At 52.1% G+C, this 14,960-nt stretch overlaps 3 protein-coding genes across 3 annotated transcripts; 1 reads left to right on the forward strand and 2 right to left on the reverse strand.

The window, feature by feature from the left end:
• Positions 1-3,901: 3,901 nt before the first annotated feature.
• N7496_010438 (putative RNA polymerase II transcription elongation factor (Ctr9)) lies at positions 3,902-7,512 on the reverse strand (the record flags this gene model as incomplete). The annotated part of the gene is made up of 2 exons (XM_056703351.1): positions 3,902-6,610; positions 6,670-7,512. 2 exons carry the CDS (start codon positions 7,510-7,512, stop codon positions 3,902-3,904), a joined length of 3,552 nt encoding a protein of 1,183 aa, XP_056552351.1.
• A 595-nt stretch (positions 7,513-8,107) lies between these two features.
• N7496_010439 (lysophospholipid acyltransferase family protein) lies at positions 8,108-9,432 on the reverse strand (the record flags this gene model as incomplete). The annotated part of the gene is made up of 2 exons (XM_056703352.1): positions 8,108-8,495; positions 8,573-9,432. The coding sequence occupies 2 exons, from the start codon at positions 9,430-9,432 to the stop codon at positions 8,108-8,110; spliced, it is 1,248 nt and encodes a 415-aa protein (XP_056552352.1).
• Positions 9,433-11,914: 2,482 nt separating this feature from the next.
• Positions 11,915-14,666, forward strand: N7496_010440 (serine/threonine protein kinase CLA4; the record flags this gene model as incomplete). The annotated part of the gene is made up of 3 exons (XM_056703353.1): positions 11,915-11,931; positions 12,061-14,095; positions 14,154-14,666. The coding sequence occupies 3 exons, from the start codon at positions 11,915-11,917 to the stop codon at positions 14,664-14,666; spliced, it is 2,565 nt and encodes an 854-aa protein (XP_056552353.1).
• Positions 14,667-14,960: the final 294 nt, after the last annotated feature.

Raw genomic sequence — 14,960 nt, forward strand, 5'->3', positions numbered from 1 at the left:
ATTGTTCTACAATATCTTCTCGCATATGACCCAACGCTGGATTCATCCCGCCCAGACAACCATGGTCCTAGCCTGAGTGTGTGTTCTCGGCCGAACCCAGTCGATCACACGAGTGTGCGGTTGAGGCATCACAATAACAGGGTTCTCCCGTATTTGACCCAGATCAAAATTACTATCATCACTCAGCATCCCTCAAAGGATGTAATATTCTGATCTGTTTCTTCAAATATGTTGTAGCAGGCTTTGTACTTACCTGGACTGGTCTCCGTGACTCTGTCGCACGCATCTTGTCTGAAGATCTGATTTGGTGGGTATACATTCGTCTGTTATCTGGTATAGCTTTCTGTTTTGTTTGGGCGCACATTCTTATTCCCTTCCTTATTGACTGGATTGTGACTCGAAATAAGCTGAGAAGATACCTCGGCAAGACGGCGCTACTTAGGACTTTGTGCAGCGTAAATGTCTTAACTCCCGTGGTGGGATACATCTTGATTATCATGACATTGATGATAAATTCTGCCGTATTAATGTGAAGCTGTCTATAGAATTAACTGATCTGCCAAACACCACGCACATTGTTAGTAATCGGTTGGGGTGCCAGTAGTTATATCAAGATATCCAAAAGCCTGCCTAAAGCAATCAAGTGACTTACTCAAAATTGCAGTAGTATGTGCACTAATATAGACAGGATGATGTCTGGCAGATATGGTTTCCTATCTCAGCTACCGCCGCTTCTATAGAGGAAGATCAGGCTCCATCTCAGTGATCAGATCAGTAGTGTCATATGGGAGATGACCACCTCTTACTGCTTCCACTATAGGTAGTGGTAGGGTAAAAGTGGTCACCACGGGGAAGAGCCATATCGGCGAGGGGAAAGAAACTGGCGGAGAGCAAGGACTATGTAGTGCCAGTAACATGGCAAGAGGTAACATAAGACTTATTATAACCTGTGGGATATTTTGGCAAGGCATAGTGCTCAAATTCGCCAACTGGCGGCTACGATCGATAGACAAATACTGGACAGAGCCAATCAGCCCTGCAGGTGGTTGGAGGCGCGACAAACAAGGGTCGAGTTCGTGAATCGCCAAGCTGACGTTGAGCTTCTAGCGGTAGGGGTCGCACTTCCTCTTCGAGGGCTGCAGATTTATTAGCGCAGCGCACTGGCCTCATGCACGATATTTGACAAATTTCTAGTTCGAGCGAGCTCTAACGCAGAATCTGCGCCAATGGACTTTAGTTGTAATTCGTGGACCGTGATCTCCACGCTTGGATAGTTGTGGTGACCAAAAGATCGCAACATACAACACACGTTGAACCCTTCTGGCTTGTGTGCCGTCATATCTGCCGTGGGTCGTTACGTTGAGCCGCCCCCACCACCACTTCCGCTACATCCGCATCTTGAAAGATCGGCTGCTTCTTCCGGCACAGGATTCAAAGCGATATAGCCCAAAGGCGGTTTCATTTGCGAAAATTAGGTGGTCTTTAGGTCATCCTTAAAAGTCGCTAGTTGGCGGAACATCCCAAAGTGACAGCAACGTGCGAAATCTCAATTCTGCAATCCACCTCACGCTTCAAATTGCGAGCCAAGCTCTTTCAACATGCCATCTTTCTTCGAATCAACCCCCCGTGGCATCATGGTCATAAACAACGTTCTCTTTGCATCTGCGGCCTATTTCGCTGACTGCAGCGAGTCGCATCTTTTCAATCCCCGCTGGCCGCCGCATGCCAAATTTCACAATGGCCAGAGTATGTCTTTTGGCGCGCTGGCTGCAGCCTTAGCGATCTACCTCCTTTGCCGACATAATCCCTCGCTTGCGGCTGCAAAAGACAGCCTTTTCGTTGCCGCCTGTGTCGGTTCCTTGACTACCATCGCCGGTCTGTCTGCGATCTTGTACCCTGGGACCACTTGGGTTGATCCTGAATTCTACAATGGGGCTCGGATAGCCCCGCAGGTATACATTTTTTCGGGCCAGCTTTTGATCACTTGGTTCTGTTATTCATTGGAGAAGGGCAGACTGAATAAACGTGAGAAGAAAAGAAGGAGTATTTAAATTCGGTGGGACGGGAGCATTCTACTGGCTTCTTCATCAATCATATCTAGCCTGTGGGTGATGCAACTTCAAGGCGCTATATGTATCTAAAATTTCGCTTGAGTCTCCATCCCCGCTGGCGTGGGATGAACTACACGCTAGGCACGGCAATTTGGGAGAAGAATAATATTGGTTATATGTCAGCGAAACTACTCCAAGGCCCCGCCAATATGGATTATGGAATCAATTGGTTGAAGTCCTTTCTATCCCACTTATCATCTCTATATCTGAGTTGTGGCTCCAGAGCCGAGCAAGGTCCCTTCTGCCGTCTATGCCCTACGAGATGGCTATTTACCAAAGGTGAATCATAATTGCACCCGTGCTCATGGTGGTGAACACAAAGCCTTGAATACCCACAAGGCTGCTACTCTCATCTACTCGCGCGTTCGGATATCGTCTAGTATTATATGACACTCATTTATAGAAGGGGCACTAGCTAACAGAAATTCATTGCCGTCGTGCTGGCTGATAAATGTGCGGGGAGCGGAGGAGAGAGACCAGGTCGAGTGCTCTTTTTCAACATGGCTAGTCTTTCTCAATTACGTTGCCCTTGTCATCACACTTCTTGCTGCCATTGGATAAAAAGTGTCGATGAAGCAGGGGTTAATACGGTATCTGCGCTAAGCTAGAACATTCAAGACCCGTGTAGGGTCTGCGTCACCCACAGCAGGGATCGTGAGAGGCGCTGATTGTTCTCGACTTTCTATTGTGGGAGATGAACTGCAATATGGTGATAAAAGTTCTCATAATTCCCGATAAATTTGAAAAGCTAGAGTGCTGGACGATCCTCAAGGCAGAAATTGCGCATTATACCGTGGCGTCAATCAAGTCTTGAACATAACGTTATGCTACCAGGCAAGGCTTGACACTTCATCCAATCAATGACCACAATCTGAGCTTAATCAACCAGAGAAGTTCTCCACATTTAAACATGGTAAAATTTAAGATACCACAGCAGATATAAATATCTGGCATATCGCAGTCCCGCATGTTGCCAAATTTCCGTCTTCTTCTACTAAAGCATCAGCTCATGCTCCCATTTTATGAATTCCATCACAATATCTCGCACCAATAAAAATGCCTCCTAACACACTCTCCCTCAAAGCCAACTCTTCCATCACCTTCGTTTCTATTACCCGAAGCCTCGTGGGCATTATCATGCTCTTCGTCCCGCAAACTGGAGGAAAATTCTTCGGCATAGCCCTACCTCCAGAAACCAACGTCCTCGCTCGACTATTCGGTATTCGAGATCTAGCACTCGGCGCCCTTCTATGGAGCGTTTCGTCGAGTTTCTCAAGAGCACTATCGAAATCTGATACAAGCTTGTCCAGTCAGTTTGGCAGAGATCTCAAGCATATCTTGCTGGTTGGCATAATTATTGATTCTGTTGATGTGGTGAGCTGTTTGGGTAGTGCTTGGAATGGCGAAATTGAAGGAAAGGCAATTCTTTGGGGTCCTTGTGGAATAGGGATCCTTGTTGTACTGCAATGTTTGACTAGGGCAGGTCTTGACACGGGAGACCGGGTTGAAGATTTGGGGTAGAATATCGATACCGAGGAGGACTAGTCGGACTTCTTGCTGTCACTCGGTTGTCACGAGTGCCTCTGGTCGTGGAACAGAAGTCGTATATCGCTGCTACGGTTGACGGGTTCAGATCTCTTCAAGTATCAGAAAAGTAGGCTTAAGTATTTACCGTGACAGCTTTGTTGAATGTAATAAAAGGCTTTAAAATATCTTGCCAACGCCAGAGGTATGTAAAAAAACATGGATAGAAGTAAAAAAAACAATGTTCAATCCCAATCTCAACAAACTCAATCCTCCTCCATATTGTCACCAAAGAGATCATCATCGTCACCCTCGCCAGCAGCAGCGGGAGCATCCTTTTCAACAACCTCCTCTTCCTCCTCGTCATCATCATCATCCTCAATCCGACGAGAAGCCTTCCCACGTCTCCGCGGCGCAGCTTCTTCCTCCTGACCACGCTCCCCCTCCTCACCACCGAAAAGATCCTCGTCATCGTCATCACCCTTCGGCGACGCGGCAACACCCTCCTCATCATCTTCATCCGAGTCAACAACAACCTCCGAACTCTTGAATTTACTCGACGCCTTGCCGCCACTCCTCCTCTCAAGACGACGCTTCTTCTTCGGTGCGGCTTCGCTCTCGCTAATCCCCGCGTCACTGCCACCACCGGTACCAGCGTCCTCGTCATCAGCCGCGACAAAGTCGTCCTTCTTCTTGCGCTTGCCAACCTTCTTCTTCCGCTTGACGCGCTCGCCGTCGCTACCGTCGGTTAACTCGGCTTCTTCACGGGCACGTTCTCGCTCTGCGCGTTGTGCGGCGTGACGCTGTGCTTCTTCGACCATTTGGGCGCGTTCGGCGGCGATCTTGCGCTTGCGCTCGGCTTCGACTTCTTCTGCTTTGCGGACTTGTTCCTCGCGGGCGGCGATAGCTGCGGCGCGGGCTTCGCGGGCTTCACGCAGTTTGGTCGCGTTCTTCTCTTCGTATTCCTTCTGGCTTTGCAGGGCTCGGTCGAGTTGCTTGGCGATTGTGCGGCCCATGTTGGCGCGCTGTTCGAGGGCGCTGGCTGGGTAGGGCGGGCTCTTCTCCTTGGATAGACGGTCGAAGGTGTCGATGGCTTCTTTGAGACCTTCGGCGGCTTCTTCGACGTCTTGAAGGGTCTTTTGCGTCGGGGCGAGGCCGTATGCTAGCGAGGCGATTTGGTTCTGCACAAAGGCGACGTTGAATTGGAGGTGGAGGGCGTCTGGGGAGACGGCGTGGGCGCGCTGGGCGTATTCCAGGGCTGTTTTCATGGATTGCAGGCTGCCTTCTTGTTTGGCTTTTAGTTGCCAGACACGGCCCAGGCAAGCGAGAATTTGCACGTCGCGGGCACGGTCCTTGGCCAGCGCGGCTTCGTAGTGCTCGATTGAGCGCGAGTATTGGCGGAGCTCGGCGTAGACGTGGCCGAGATTCAGATAGACACTGGGATCCTTGATGGTGTCGCGGACACGGGCGAGAATCTGCACAGCGCTGCTGTGGTCTTTCTTATCGTCGATCAGAGCGATGGCGACACCCTGGGCGGCGTAGGCATTCTTTGGGTCCAGCTGTAGAGCCTTGTCGAAGAACTCGACGGCACGTTGGTACATCTTGCGGCGCTTCTCCTTCTCCTGGTCGGTGTCGCGGCGCATGTCACGAGCCACGAGAAGGTGGACGTTACCCATGCCGGTCAGGGCGTACCGGTCATGCTTATCGTGATATTGCAGAGTGTGCTTGTAGTGGCGCTGTTCGGGGTCTTCATTGATGTTTGAGACTCGCTTCTTCGACTTGCTGAGATACCAACCGAAGAGAGAGCGGACCTCCAGGTTAGAAGAGTCGTTTTCGTACAGCTTGGCAATCTTCTTCGGACCTTCGTCGGTGGGACTCTGGCGCAGGGCAATGTATGTCAGACGAGCACTAGCCTCGGTGTAATCACTGTGGCGCTCGAGCAGACCCTCGTACACCTTCTTGGCCTCATCCCACATATCAGCAGCCTCGTACGTCCGACCCAAGTTATAGCTGATCGTGGTAACAAGCGCGTCATTATCGGTACCACCTTCCCGCTCTGAAGACTGTACACAAGCGTTCAAAGCAGACTGGAACATGCCACGTGCCAAAGCAATCTTCTCACTCTGGTACAAGAAGCAGCCCATGTTGTTGAGAAGCTGAGGGGGAAGACTCTCCCGCAGAGCAGACTTCAACTGATTGTCATCCTCGATATCCGGCCGCTCACTCTCGGGAATGCTGGCAATCTGCAACTCCTCCAGCTGCGTCAAGCACTGCATGCTCTTCTCGGGTGCCGAGCTCTCATAAAGCCGAGCCAGATAGACCAGCACTGATTCATCCGGTGTGAGCATTTGCTTCTCGTCCTTCCACATCGAACGCACAGACTCGAGGAGCGTGATAGCCCGCTTGCTTTCGTTGGATTTGTCTTCCTTGCTACCAGAGCGTTGTGCGGCGAAGACTTCCTCCGCGTGGAGAGCACCGAGCAACATCATCGCCTCGGCGTTCTTGGAGCTCTGTACGATCTTCTCGAGCTTGAACTTGGCACCGTCCAAGTCTTTGTTCGTAACCTGCATCTGCACAGCACCGAATTTGGCCGGGAGATAGCCCTTGTCGCCGCCACCACGAGCCTGGTCGGAGCGATTGTAGAACTCTGTTGCGCGTGCGACATCCCCCTCGTAGTGTGATTTCCGTCCGAGGAGATACCAGCCATCACTAGCAATGGGCATGACGTCCGTGTGCTCAATGGCCTTGCGAGCCAAGGTCTCGACCGTGGGGTATGCCTTGCGGAGGAGGAAGTAGCCACCGAACAAGGCACAGGTCATGGGGTATTCCTTATCCAACTTGAATGCTTTTTGTGTGTATTGCGTCATGGCCATCTTATACAAAGATCCGAACTTGGGGTCAGTGGTCGAGCGACGGGAGCTGTCGTGGAGGTAGTAAACGGCGAGAAGGACGTTGGCAACCTTGGAATCGGGGTTCTGCCGTAGAGACGTGTGGTTAGCTTAGGAACACAAGAGTGCGAGGTGCTACAACATACCAGAGCCAGCGAACGCTCCCAAGCAACCTTGGCCTGATCCTTGAAACCCAGCTGCCACAAACAACAACCCAAACCAATTCGGGGATCGGGATCTGTCAAGTTCGGCACCTGCATCAGGACCTTCTGGTAATCAGCCAGGGCATCCGCATATCGCCCCAGCATGTACAGCGCACGCGCGCGACCCAGAATAGCCATAATATTCCGCCCACCAAAAGCCTTGGAAGACTCATCGAAACATTTCAGCGCCTGCCGCAGCGATTCCACACGGTCAGACGTGTCGACCGTACCAGGGCGCACCGCGCGAGGCGGATGCAACGATGCACGGAGAAGACACAAGACACCGCGAGCCAGGAACAGAGGCGGGTAGGCCGGGTTCAAGCGAGAGGCCTCGTTGAGAATTGACGTGGCCTGCTGCAGGTAGAAATCTTTCGTCTTTGCTTCGGTGTACAGCTCGCCCTCCGGCGCGACACGCGGCGCCTGTCGACTCTTCAGCATGAGCAGCCAGCAGATCCAGCCCAGGAGTCCGAGTTTCTCCTTTGTCGCGCCGTGGGCGACGGAGGAGAGGCCCTTTTGTAGGATGTCAAGCGCATGGTCGAGTTGTTTTCGCTTGGCGTAGGCCAGAGCAATGATGACCCAGAAGTTCTTGGCGGCGCGCTCATTCTCGAGCAGTGTGCACAGTTCGGTCGGGTCTTCTGGGAGATCGAGGAGACTGACTTCGACTTCGCTGTCGAAACTGGAGGCCGGGATGTCGATGGCGTCGGGGATGTCGGAGAAGCGGAGGGAGGTGGTCGTGGTAGTCTCGCCGTTCAAGCCATTGGCATGGCCATTCTCGAGAGGTGCCATGGCGGCGGGGATAGTGCACCGGGCAGATTAATTGCAGGGAGTGGGAAGGAGAAGGGTGAGGAGAGAAGGTGGTTCGTTTCTCTTTCTCGAGGATGCGGGATTGCGACTGGGAGGATTGAAAGGGTTGTGTATGGAGGGACGATCTCTTAACTCATGGTCAAGTGAGATGGACCCTTTAGCGGACGGGATTGAAGGGATGATCTTTTGCGCCGGTTCACTTGAGAGTTGAATGGCGGGTTGCCGGAATCAACGCGCAAGTGAATCGGAGGAGCTTCGGTTCAAGGTGCTGGTCAGTTGAGAATTGGAGGCTCGGAGGGTGGCTGGTGCTGGTTGCACCGCCACAGTGCCACACCAAACAATGGCTCCAAACGTAGTGCCTCGCTACTTGAGCATAACTACACTCTTGATAGCTACTGATATAAAACAACAACTTAGAATGACTCTGAAAGAAGCAGATCATAATTTATGTATTTCGTTCAATATTCATGTAGGAAGCTATATGTCAAGCTGTTATCCAAGTCTTATCATCGTATCATGCTCAACCCGACCAAAGACAGAGAGGAGTGGCTCTCCAAACTCCAAAATCCCAAAAAGACTATCGACACCATGTGCAGAAAAACCTGCAAATAAATGCAAGACCAAGCAAGACAATGAAGATCTGAATAATCTCGGCCCAATGGTGCAACCGAACGTAGGACTCTACATAACCATTATCAATGGCCACTTTCTGCTCCTCGGTTGCATTCTTGGCCTCGATGGAGCCGCCCAGGTTGGAGGGGAACCGCCCAGTTTCAAAGTATTCATCCATGAGCTTGTCCTTTTCAGCCCAGCGAGCACGCAGCCATTCATCAAATTCCTTTTGGTCGTCGAGGGGGATGTCCGCAACGGCGAAGCGTCGCCAGTGCATGTTGACCGAGGTTGGTGGCCGGCCTCGCACGTACGTAGAGCGGAGGGTAAAGTATTTATCAGGGTAGCTCCCCTTTCTGTAAATCAAATAAGAGTTTAGGTTAGTGATCAATGAGCGAATTGTGAGGAGCTTTTTGGGAAGCAGGAAACATACGGTGGGCCCTCATAGGCAATCGTGCTGTCGTACACATACTCCACAGTTCCACGTAACTGCTGCAGACAAAAGAACAGACCCGTCGAGCGAGGCAAAATCATATGCTTAAACGACGGATACCCCTGCTTCGCTCCAAACTCATCACTCCGGCGCTTGGTATTAAGTGACAAATTTGTGCCCTCGGGAAAGATCAACAGCCACATAGGGTCAAACTGCGACTTGCCAGACTTGGAACCCGAAAGTTTCGTCTTCAGTTTCTCTAAACGATGTTGAAGACGGGGCTTATCAGACTGCCACTTCCGGGCCATAAAGATAAACCCGTAGAACATCATGCCCTGGCCCATGACGGGGATATACTTGAGCGATTCTTTCAAAATGATAAAGATACGGCCGTGCATGACATTCGTATAAGCGATCCACCACAGATATATCCAGTCGGTATATACCTGGTGGTTGGCGATCAGGACCATCCGCTCTGGGAATTGTGTCTGTATCATCCCATCCTCGGATAGATGCAACTGACCCCGAACGCTCTCGTCTCCACTAACCCGGAACAGAGTTGGACAGCCATACTCTGTGAGAGCGGTGATAACCAGACCAAAGTTCTGTTTTGTATAGGCCATGTACGTGTAGTACCAATCCTTGTTGATCAAGTACAGTGGGGCACCGACAAGCTGGGTGACGAAGATGACCACGCAACAGCAGTCGAACCAGGCAGCCATGGCCAGGGAGCGGGCGATTTGCATGGGGATGCCATGTTTAAGGCGTGGCTCGACGGGGGGTTTCGTGGAGTGATTTTGGAGCTCAGTCGTATCCTGGTGGGGGAGAGGCTTGCGCTGGCGAACCTCGGCTTCACTCATGATGGTAGAATGACTGGGAGAGAAGGGAGGTAGTCGGTCGCCGGTGGGACTGAGGTCGGGAGGACCTGAAGTACGAATAGAGAAGAGAGCTGGAGAGCTAAGGAGCAACTCCAGGGAGCTGTAGAGTCCAGTCCACCAGGGATTGTGTCGTTGATGCTTAGCGGGATGCGGCGGATGATCGACGGAGCGGGCGGTGACTGGCTTTGTTCTGGATAAGACAAGCGGTCACAAAGTAGGACAGACAAGGGAGGGAGGGATAGAAATGGGAGATAGAGTCAAGAGCGGTGGTTATTGAAGCTCCATAGGTTCTTGGAAAAGTGCTGGACTGGGAGAGTGGGATGATCTGGGCTGAGTCTCGTGGACCGTTCGCAGGCAGCTCATAACGTCAGAGCCGGAGCTCATTGTGGGGCTTGGCCTGGCGGAGCCCCAGTTTGCTTCTTTCTTGCTCGTATACGTAAACACGTGTAAATGGTTGGGCAGCGCCGAGGGCATGGCTACTGTAGATATCCTTATCACAGCCCACCCAAGCTTCTAGCATTATGAGTGCAATCCGACGCTTATGTCTCGAGATCCCTGCCCGTTCCACATCCTCCCCCCGCATCACAAGATCGGCTTAGCAAGGGCTCAACCACCGATCGCTTATCGCTTGTACAAGCCAGACGCGCCTATTTTTGCCTAATAAAAGTACCAGGGAGGAAATGATTGATCCTGAAGTGGGGAGTGGCTTTTAAATGGAATGAAGGTGCTCCGTGGCGTAGTTATACCCCCTGCTCGGGGCTAAGAGGACTAAAAGGGCTATACTGATTTTGGGTAGAGACAAAGCTTACTATGTCGCCAAGGCGAATAACTGGCATGAACGATATCATTTTACCATTTAGTGATAAGAAAGCAGAAAAATTGCCTTTGTTGTCATTCAAAAGGCTCCTTTGTGATAAGAAGTATGAGTTCGCCCCTATTTATTGGGTAGCTTTCAAGAACCTCGGCATATTAACCAAGTGTACTTCGTAGACCCTCACAGATGGAGCCACCTTCGTATATCGATATTGTCTTCGAACCTTTTTCTTTTATTACTATGCCGTGTTGTCCCGCACAGGGTATGAATTCTAATATAATAGCTAGTAGAGGGTCGCATAATGAATAGGTTTATCTTCGTATACTTCGAGAAACTGAATAGCTAGACAGTACCTCAACCTATGATGAAATACCGTCGCCAGTCTAGACTGTCGCCAGAGTAAACAAAGAGAGTCACACCAAACGGGGCTAACCTGGACTCTAGGGATGTTTGTTGCACAGATCGGGAAACAGTATGTTGACGTGACGATTAAGTTGAGCAGGAGCAAGGGTGGAATGATAGACTAGATCGGGGCGAGTTCAAACTTCCACTTAACTACTCCGTAGTTTAGTACAGAAATTAACATCTTAAGGGAAGAAATAAGTTAAAGTTGTACAGTGAAACAAGATTCATAAGCCCTCTGTCTTGATGGTGGAGAATAATGATAGGAGTATATACTACATAGTAGCTTGTCGAGTATAGTTCCTTCGAGTACAAGCATATGGTAGGTTATAGTATGTGACTTCCACTCTTGTCCTATTCATCTGACTACCTAGAGTGCCTTTAGATATAACTATGTTACTATAGACCATACTTACGTTCTTTGACCTTCTAATCCAGGACCTTCTAATCCAGGCCTTCCAGAACCCAACACGAGCCGTGGATCCCGCGCCCCTCCATTCCCAGCGAGCCCGTTGATTGGTTCAACGCCGTTTTCCATAGATTGAACCTCAGGGTCGCGACCATTTGAAACTTGGGATCCAGGGGTTGTGGTAGTATCAGCTACGATGTCGAGAAATTCGAGAATTCTATATAGTAGGAGTATAACTGGGCGGGAGTACGGAAAACAGCAATCGTTCGATCTGAGGAGATCTCCCGCTTCAAAAGTTCCATTCCTCCAGTCCTTCCATTCTCCAAGTCACCGCCGTCTCTCTCTCTTCCACTAACCACACCCCCCCCCCTTAATCCTCCTCTTTTCTCCCCCCCCCCCCCCCCCCCACCACCAATCTCAATCATCTCCAATTCTTTTCTCTCTCGTGGATTTTTGTTTCTCTCCGTACACTCCGCAGTCTATCTTTTGAGCCAATCCTCGCAGTGCGAGGACTGCTCCTTTTCATCGCTCTGGTCGGCCGCGCTTCCACCGAACAGGAACAGGTAAGCGACTTCCGCCCCATCTCCCCCCCGTCCCGCCCCTCCCTCCCATCGCCTCAATCTCTCGCCCTCGTGTCTCCTCGCGGATCAACGCCTTTTCTACCCTGCCACGTTCTGACTGTTCCCGAGTTCCTGGCACGGAATTTTCTAAACGACGAACTAACTCTTCTCGTCCGTTGTGGGAAAAACAGGAGCCGCTAACTTCGAGGGGGCCTCAGGAGGTCTCGGCGCGCCCCAATTCACTTTCCTCTTTCTTTCGCGTCCCAAAGTGTCTGAAAGATGGCCTCGTACGGCAAGTAAGTGATTGACCCCATCTCCCATTCTGTGCCAACACTTAATCGCCGACTCCCTTCTTTTTCGGAGCAAATGCAACTCTCGCTATTCATCTTATGAACTCTATACTTATCATCTTTCCGCCTCTCTAGTGGCACCATGTACACTCCGGACCAGTTCATGAATCCGGGGCCGGCTCCCCGCCCCCCGACTGATCGTCCCAAGTTGACTCTCCCCACAAACAATAATGTCGCGACTTCCTTCAGCCAGATGGCGCTCAATTCTCCTAGCACTCCGGGCCCCGGCGGCAATCTCTCCCTGTTCCCGAACACCAGCACCCCCAGTTTGGCCCGCGCCCAGACTGGCGGTAGCGGCGGCCTCCAAATCATCAAAGAAGGTTACGTGCGTTGCAAGGAAGACAAGTTCTTGGCCACCTGGAACCAGCGCTACCTGGTCTTGCGCGACTTCAAGATTGATTTCTTGAAGAGCGAGTCTGGCAAGGTGGTGCTGTCATTCCCCCTCTCCACCGTCACCGCCGTCGCACGATCGGAGGAATCGAAAATGGCCTTCGAGGTCACTCGCCTGGCCAACCCCAAGGACGCCGCTTCCAAGACCGCTATGATTACCCGCGATGTCCCCACCAAGACAATTACCTGCGAGGTAAAATCCGACGACGAGATCTACGAGTGGATTGATAAGATCTATGAGCGCTGCCCTGGCATGGGTGGTGTCAGCAACCCGACCAACTTCAGCCACCGAGTCCACGTCGGCTTCGATCCGCAGACTGGCGCGTTTGTTGGCTTGCCCCCAGAATGGGAGAAGCTGCTGACCGCGTCTGCGATCACCAAGGAGGATTACAAGAAGAACCCCCAGGCTGTTATCGAAGTCCTCGAGTTCTACTCGGATATCAAGATGAGGGAACAAAACCCCCAATACTATGCTGGTATGAGTGGTCCTGGAGGAGCGCAGCCCAAGCCTCTGGGTAGCAACGCAGTGGGTAACTCGATTGCTCCCCCTCGCCCCCCTCCTCCAGGCCCCCTGCAGCGTCTCGATAGCGGCCAATCAAAGGGCTCCATGGATAGCTCGATGCGTTCTGCCACATCTTCTCCCGGCCAGCAAGGTCCGGAGTCTGACCGTGCGGCTGAACAGCAGCAGCAACTGGAACGGATGAAGCAGTTGGCAGAGCAAGAGCGTCGTCGTGTAGAAGAAGAGCAGCGCCGTAAGGAGGATGCCGCATATAACGCATCCATCCCCCAGACCCGTGTTCCATTGGCCAAGCAGGAGATTGGCGGTTACGGTAGTTCGGATCCCTCGATGAACAGCCGTTACCAGCCAAGTCGTCCGGCTCCCCAGGCACCCGGCTCTGGAGCGCGCGTCCCCGGAGGTCAGCCGCTTACGGCTCAACGGCCTGCGCCGGCTCCTCCTTCGCAGAGTCCCTATGGACAAGGTCCTGCCCGCACTCATGCCGGCAGCAGCTCTCGCGACGATACCCAAAGTTCTTCCTCTCGCTATGCCCCCAATGACCCTCGCGCACAGGCATCGTCCAGTCGCCAGCCCCAGGCCAATGGCAGCAAGGGCCAGCAAGGGCCTCCCCCGAGTCGCCTTCCTGCTCCGGTCCAGGCTGTGAAGCCACTCAACATTGCCAACAAGCAGACCGGCACTAAGCAGCAAGCTGTTCCGGATGGTGTTCGCCAGGCCGAGGCTGCCCTCACCAAGAAGCCTGAGCCGAGCAGCAAGAAGGAGGTCCGCATGTCGGCCATGTCTGAGAATGAGGTTATGGATCGTCTGCGGTCTGTGGTGTCGAAGGATAACCCCAACGAATCGTACAGCAAGCAGCGTAAGATTGGTCAGGGTGCCTCCGGATCCGTCTACGTCGCTCGGGTCAAGGAGCATGCGACATCGCCCGTCGCACACGAGCTGTACCGCCAGTACGGCCCTCGATGCCAGGTGGCTATCAAGCAGATGGATTTGCGGAGCCAACCTCGTAAGGAGCTGATTGTCAATGAAATTATTGTCATGAAGGATAGCCAGCATGCCAACATTGTCAACTTTTTGGATTCGTTCTTGCAGGAGTCGAGCAATGAGCTTTGGGTTGTAATGGAGTTTATGGAAGGTGGTGCTTTGACAGATGTCATTGACAATAACCAGGTGATTACCGAGAACCAGATTGCGACTATTTGTCATGAGGTATGACATTCCCCCACAAAAGCCTGACTAGTCGACGACTTTACTAACACTCCCACAGACTTGTAAGGGACTGGCACACCTTCACAGCCAGAACATTATTCACCGTGATATTAAGAGTGACAACGTCTTGCTCGACCGAGTCGGTCACGTCAAGATCACTGACTTTGGTTTCTGTGCCAAGTTGACCGAGTCGAAAAGCAAGCGTGCCACCATGGTCGGAACACCGTACTGGATGGCGCCCGAGGTTGTCAAGCAGAAGGAGTATGGACCCAAGGTCGACTGTTGGTCTTTGGGTATCATGGCTATTGAGATGATCGAGTCTGAGCCCCCATACCTCAACGAGGAGCCCCTTAAGGCTCTTTACCTGATCGCCACCAACGGCACACCCCGTCTGAAGAAGCCGGAGAAGCTGAGCAAGGAGCTCAAGGCCTTCCTCAGCGTGTGTCTTTGCGTGGATGTCCGCAGCCGTGCTACCGCCGATGAGCTGTTGGCACACGAGTTCCTCCAGACTGGATGCAGCCTTGCCAGCCTGGCCGAGCTGCTGCGTTGGAAGAAGGCTAATGGTCAATAATTGAGATCATTGGTCCCCTTTCTGCTTGTTTCATCCGATAACACGAGGATCTCTCTCCCTTCTCTCCCTATGCTCATGATACGCTCCACCACCTACTTCCCTCCCTACCAAAACACGCCATCCTCGAACTCTTCCACCCCGTCTACGAAGTTGATTGACCACCTTGAAGATCTGTTCTGCGCACATATGGGTCCAATTTAACGCCTGTCCGGTTTAGACACGTTCCTTCTTCTGCTTTCTCACGAAAACCCGCATCGGCACTCTGCATCACGTCACATTCCCATCCTCGTTCTC

Source organism: Penicillium cataractarum, assembly GCF_028827025.1.
Source record: "Penicillium cataractarum strain IBT 29864 chromosome Unknown utg000008l, whole genome shotgun sequence".
Lineage (NCBI taxonomy): Eukaryota > Fungi > Ascomycota > Eurotiomycetes > Eurotiales > Aspergillaceae > Penicillium > Penicillium cataractarum.